At 38.7% G+C, this 6,648-nt stretch overlaps 1 protein-coding gene across 1 annotated transcript; it reads right to left on the reverse strand.

The window, feature by feature from the left end:
• Positions 1-2,005: 2,005 nt before the first annotated feature.
• Positions 2,006-4,381, reverse strand: LOC108045430 (ATP synthase subunit beta, mitochondrial). Its single transcript, XM_017124759.1, has 3 exons — positions 4,253-4,381; positions 3,340-3,651; positions 2,006-3,289 (listed from the first exon to the last, which is right to left on the reverse strand). The coding sequence occupies exons 1-3, from the start codon at positions 4,314-4,316 to the stop codon at positions 2,148-2,150; spliced, it is 1,518 nt and encodes a 505-aa protein (XP_016980248.1). The 5' UTR covers positions 4,317-4,381; the 3' UTR covers positions 2,006-2,147.
• Between the last annotated feature and the right edge of the window lie 2,267 nt (positions 4,382-6,648).

Below are 6,648 nucleotides of genomic sequence, written 5' to 3' on the forward strand. Positions count from 1 at the left end.
CTGAAGGCGCCATTTTGTTAAAAATTATTTTTTTGTCTATTCCTTCGATTAATCACAAGATAATGTATTATATTAACGAAAAAATCATTGATTTTTAATTTTAGATAATCCAGTTGAGAAATAACGTGCTCACCGCTAGCTGTCTCGATTCGAAGGAGCTCCAGAAAATATTTTATACAAGGTGTAAAAAAAATAATTTTTATAAATAAACTATGCAAAAATAAAGTTAAAAGTACTCTTTATATGTGCATTAATTTGTGAACTAAAATACTCCATAGTTTTACCAGAAAAAATTCCTAAAATATCGACTTTTTTCGGCTGTCTAACTGGATGTAACCCCTTAAGCCTGGCTAGCGCCTCCATTCCCGGCTTTCATGGCCCGTGGTACCAATGTCTTGGGGTAGATGGCGCAATACAATAGCGGCGAAAAACATAAGTTGTTTAGCTGAGTAACGGGTATCTAATAGTCGAGGCACTCGACTATAGCGTTCTCTCTTGTTTTCATTAAGGTTAAGCCTCATTGAAAAGAAAGCGCCTAAAAAGGATGTTTGACAAGACATATCTGCCGCTGTACAAAGAAACTAAAATTTAACAGTTGTTTTTTTTTTAATTACTGTTAATTATTTGGTAATTTAGAAATCATAGCTGCCCAAGTTCTTTCAGGAAATTTTTTAGGAATTTTATTGTTGTTTTTTCGTTCATTGTTGACCAAGGAAACACTTTGCTCTGACAAGAGAGACCCCAAAAGGCTACTTTTTTTAATATTTTCGTTTTTATACCCTTGCAGAGGGTATTATAATTTTGGTCGGACGTTTCCGACCCCATATTCTTGATCAGGATCAATAGGGGAGTCGATATAGCCATGTCCGTCTGTCTGTCCGTCTGTCCAACCGTCTATCCATCCGTCTGTCCGTCTGTTTCAATACCATTTGCGAGCTCAGTTTAAAAGCTAGCGATCTGAAACTTTCAGAGTCGTTCTAAAACATGTGTACGCAGATCAAGTTTGAAAACCGATCGGACGTCTACATCCTATAGCTCCCACACAAACAATCGGATAAACCTTGTAAGAATTTAAGATATTTCGCGCAGTGTAAAAGCTATTGACATGTATATTTCCAAATCTTATTTTTTTATGCATACCCTGATCAGGGGGAAAGAGCGTGCCGATTGGACGTCTATATGTTGTAGCTCCCATAGGAATATGAGGGTAAAATCTGTTAAAATTTGATGTTTTTCGGGATATTTCGCGCAGTATATAAGCTATTGACATGAATCTTTCCAAACCTTATTTTTTTATGCATACCTTGATCAGGAAGAAAGGGCGTACCGATCCGTCATCTATATCCTATAGCTCCCATAGGAATAATATGGTGAAATCGGTCCAAATTTTATGTTTTTCAGTATATTTCGCGCAGTGTATAAGCTATTGACATTTATTCTTAAAAGTCTTATTTATTTACTCATACCTTGATTAGGGAGTTCGCTTCCAACTGAACATTTTAAAAAATGGAGGGAAAAAATAAAAAACCCGCAAAATTCGATTGCAGGAGTTTACATGAGAGGACAAAATAACATTAATAAGATCTGTGGAGTCCCGCCCAGAATTGTGGGGTTTTCAAATAAAAAACATTTTAATGCAACCTTTATAAAAAGAGCGTAGGAGGAAATAGCCTGGGAAATGGATATAGACAGTGAATTATAATTTTACATTATTAAATATAACGTGGACGTATACAATATTTACGTTTAGATAAGATTAAAGTTTTTTAGCTAGCGAACACGTTTTTCGATCTGAGTAATAGGCTTTACTGATAGTTATTTGCTAATTTAAAGTTCGCAGCTGCACTTAGTTCTAACAGGCGATTTTTCTAATTTTTTTATTGTTTTTTTTCGTACAGTTTTGACCTAATATATAATAAAATAGTATACGCTTCCTAAAAATATAGCTTCCTATTTGTTTAGATGAATTTTTAATGTTTTGTTGCGGATAAATAAAAGCGTTTTCTTAAGGTTTAAATAGGTTTTATTGAGTTCTTCTCGTGTATTAAAATCAAACTTGATGTTACAAAGTTGATTACAATTCAATGCAAAATTAAATTGATTATTAGCGGATAATACGACTTTGAAGATTTTGCCGGTACCATTACTTAGGCAGCTTCCTTTGCTAGACGGTCAGCTTTCTCTACCACTTCTTCAATTGGGCCGACCATGTAGAAAGCAACTTCGGGAAGATGGTCATACTCTCCAGATAGAATTTGTGAGAAGCCCTTAATAGTTTGTTCGAGCGGAACGAGTTTACCAGCATGCCCAGTGAAGACTTCAGCAACTTGGAATGGCTGCGACAAGAAACGCTGAATCTTGCGAGCGCGTGCAACTGTAAGCTTATCTTCCTCGGACAACTCATCCATACCCAGAATGGCAATAATATCCTGAAGAGATTTGTAGTCCTGCAGAATTTTTTGCACGCCACGAGCAACGTTGTAATGCTCTTGTCCAATGATGTTAGGGTCCATAATTCGAGAAGTGGAATCCAGGGGATCCACAGCAGGGTAAATTCCCAATTCGGCAATCGCGCGCGACAGCACAGTGGTGGCGTCCAAGTGAGCGAAAGTTGTGGCTGGAGCGGGATCTGTCAAATCATCAGCGGGCACATAAATAGCCTGGACAGAAGTGATCGACCCCTTTTTGGTTGTGGTAATACGCTCCTGCATAGAGCCCATGTCAGTGGCCAAAGTTGGTTGGTAGCCGACGGCAGAGGGAATGCGACCCAACAAAGCGGACACCTCGGAGCCAGCTTGAGTAAACCGGAAAATGTTGTCAATGAAAAGCAAGACATCCTGTCCTTCTTGATCACGGAAGTACTCGGCAACAGTCAGTCCAGTCAGGGCAACGCGGGCACGGGCGCCAGGGGGCTCATTCATCTGGCCGTAAACCAGAGCCACCTTCGACGTTTTGTCCTTAAGGGAAATCACACCACCTTCAATCATCTCATTGTACAAATCGTTGCCTTCACGGGTGCGCTCGCCCACTCCAGCGAAAACAGAGTATCCACCATGAGCCTTAGCCACATTGTTAATAAGCTCCATGATCAACACAGTTTTACCGACGCCCGCACCGCCAAACAATCCAATTTTACCGCCTTTGGCATAGGGAGCCAGGAGATCAACGACTTTGATTCCTGTAACAAGAATCTCTTGCTCCACGGACATCTCAACGAATTCAGGAGCCTCAGCATGAATAGCAGCCGTCTTGTCGGTATCGATTGGTCCACGCTCATCGATGGGTTCGCCTATTAGAAGATGTTAAACTCATATTAATGTCACAAACTCAATCACGTACCAATAACATTAATAATGCGCCCCAATGTTTCGGCACCGACTGGAATACGGATTGGGTACCCAGTGTCGAGAACCTTCTGTCCGCGAACCAAGCCCTCAGTACCGTCCATAGCAATGGTACGCACGGTGTTTTCTCCCAAGTGCTGGGCCACTTCCAGCACAAGCCGAGGAGACCGGTTGTCGACTTCCAGAGCGTTCAGGATCGGGGGCAAGTTATCTTCGAACTGCACGTCAACGACAGCACCAATTACGGCCACAATTTTTCCGTTGGCAGCGGCCGCTGCCTTGGCAGCCTTGGCGGCATGGCCACGAGCTGAAACCGAATATTCCAATATTATTAATAAATTCAATAATTTAATCATATTTTCTAACAACCGGAGAAAAGAAATAGTTCTTCATAGGACCACAATCACTGCCAAAACGCCGAACACAAAATCTTATAGATACACAAATTGTACTTTGCGAACTATTACGTGACAAGTTATAAAATATATAAACATTTTCCAAACCACAATAATGTCTATAAAAAATAGAATTACAAATTTCTTTTATTTATTTAAGTGTCTTGTGCTTTTAAGGGCACAATGCTAAAAATTTTTCTAGGTTGTGAAAACTCATCTCATACGTAACAGAAAAAGTTACTTCTTTTTATTCTGAAAATCCCTTAAATTAATTACCATTTTGTTAAACTGTGAGTATCTAAAATAGTTATAGTTTTGGGGTAACCTTAAATCAATTATAATTGTAGTTATGTAATAATTTTTCTTCACTCGTAACATCTTTTCTTATATTTAGGTTATGTTCGACATCGGCTCAGTTAATTTAAGTCTATACGCGGATCGTCTTGAACTGTTCATTAAATCCAACTTTGCATTGTCTCGACCAAATTTTATTTATTTATTTATGCTACTTACACAATTGCCCCAAAAATGGCAGCAAATTCTTATCGGCTTTGGAGGCAGCACGTAAAGCGAACATTTTTCTCGGACTAACTTGGGTGAGAGAGTGTGTGTACTGAGTATAAGAATACCAGTGGGACCACGGCTGAACGGTTGAAATATACCATTCCAGTGTGGAAAATACTAAATATACTTTTCAGCTTTTAAGCATAGTACTCAGATCGACAAACGAGTATGCTAGCGTAAAAACTTTAATCTTTCCAGTGTGACCAAAACTTCGAGAGTTCATCGGATTTAAAGCCTAGTATCCTGATCGACAAACGAGTATGCTAGCGTAAAAACTTTAATCGTTCCAGTATGACCAAAATTTCGAGAGTTCATCGAATTTAAGCGTGCCACGGTCGTACTGTCAATCAGCTGGGTTTGTTGACAAACAGTTAAAATTCAAATATCGTATTTGGGGAAAGAGCCTTTAAATTATATTATCAAATACCTTGGCAAGACAAGTCTGCCGCTGTACAAAGAAATTTAAAAAACAATACAATTTAAATTTAACAGTTTTTTTTTTAATTTACTGATAATTATTTGCTAATTTAAAGTTCATAGCTGCACTTTTATTGTCTTTTTTCGTACATTCTGGACCAATCGACTGGAGCAATCGACTTTTGTGAGTTTTTTGAGTTTTTCCCTCCATTTCTTATAATGTTCAGTGAGAAGCGCACGCCAAAAGATTAAAGCCTAGTATCCAGATCGACGAAAACTGTACGCCAGTCATGAGAGAGAGCGAGAGGCAAACAGCTGGCGTTCACTTTTCGTCGGGCCTTTTTTTCACGTCGGTCTCCTGATCGACGAAAAAAATACCAGAAAATTCCATAGCGTTGCCAGTCTGCGGAAACGTGAACCCTAGCGAAAAGATTAAAAAATTTAATCTTTTGGCGTGCGCTTCTCACTGAACATTATAAGAAATGGAGGAAAAAACTCAAAAAACTCACAAAAGTCGATTGCAGGTGTTTACATGTGAGGACAAAATAACATTAATACTATCTGGGGTGCCTCTTGTCAGAGCAAAATGTTTTTTAGGTCCAGAATGTACGAAAAAAGACAATAAAAGTGCAGCTATGAACTTTAAATTAGCAAATAATTATCAGTAAATTAAAAAAAAGAACTGTTAAATTTAAATTGTATTGTTTTTTAACTTTTTTGTACAGCGGCAGACTTGTTTTGCCAAGGTAGTTGATAATATCTTTTAAAGGCTCTTTCCCGCAAATACGGTATTTGAATTATAACTGCTTGTCAACAAACCCAGCTGATTGACAGTACGACCGTAGCACGCTTAAATCTGATAAACTCTCAAACTTTTGGTCACACTGGAAAGATTAAAGTTTTTACGCTAGCGTAATCGTTTGTCGATCTGGATACTAGGCTTAAATTTTTTAATCTTTTCGCTAGGGTTCACCCAAAGTTTATTTCCGCAGACGTGGCAACGCTATGGAATTTTCCGGTATTTTTTTCGTCGATCAGGAGACCGACGTGAAAAAAAGGCCCGACGAAAAGTGAAAGCCAGCTGTTTGCCTCTCGCTCTCTCTCATGACTGGCGTACGGTTTTCGTCGATCAGGATACTAGGCTTAAGCGTGCTACGGTCGTACTGTCAACCAGCTGGGTTTGTTGACAAGCAATTCAAATTCAAATATCGTATTTGCGGGAAAGAGCTCTTAAAAGATATTATCAAATACCTTGGCAAGACAAGTCTGCCGCTGTACAAAAAAGTTAAAAAACAATACAATTTAAATTTAACAGGTCTTTTTTTAATTTTATGATAATTATTTGCTAATTTAAAGTTCATAGCTGCACTTTTATTGTCGTTTTTCGTACATTCTGGACCTAAAAAACATTTTTCTCTGACAAAAGGCACCCCAGATGGTATTAATGTTATTTTGTCTTCACATGTAAACACCTGCAATCGACTTTTGTGAGTTTTTTGAGTTTTTCTCTCCATTTCTTATAATGTTCAGTGAGAAGCGCACGCCAAAAGATTAAATTTTTTAATCTTTTCGCTAGGGTTCACCCAAAGCTCATTTCCGCAGACTGGCAACGCTATGGAATTTTCTGGTATTTCTTTCGTCGATCAGGGGACCGACGTGAAAAAAAGGCCCGACGAAAAGTGAACGCCAGCTGTTTGCCTCTCGCTCTCTCTCATGACTGGCGTACGGTTTTCGTCAATCTGGATACTAGGCTTTAAGCATAGTACTCAGATCGACAAACGAGTACGCAAGCGTAAAAACTTTAATCTTTCCAGTGTGACCAACATTTCGAGAGTTCATCAGACTTAAGCGTGCTACGGTCGTATTGTCAATGAGCTGGGTTTGTTGACAAGCAGTTAAAATTCAAATATCGTATTTGCGGGAAAGAG

Source organism: Drosophila rhopaloa, unplaced genomic scaffold (genome assembly GCF_018152115.1).
Source record: "Drosophila rhopaloa isolate 14029-0021.01 unplaced genomic scaffold, ASM1815211v1 contig_203, whole genome shotgun sequence".
In the NCBI taxonomy this organism is placed as follows: Eukaryota; Metazoa; Arthropoda; class Insecta; order Diptera; family Drosophilidae; genus Drosophila; species Drosophila rhopaloa.

Coding starts and splice junctions, on each gene's coding strand:
- LOC108045430 (XM_017124759.1), bottom strand. CDS start 4,316: ATGTTCGCTTTACGTGCTGCCTCCAAAGCCGATAAGAATTTGCTGCCA. Junction 3,652..4,252: donor GCCATTTTTGGGGCAATTGT/GTAAGTAGCATA, acceptor ATTCGGTTTCAG/CTCGTGGCCATGCCGCCAAG. Junction 3,290..3,339: donor GCGCATTATTAATGTTATTG/GTACGTGATTGA, acceptor ATCTTCTAATAG/GCGAACCCATCGATGAGCGT.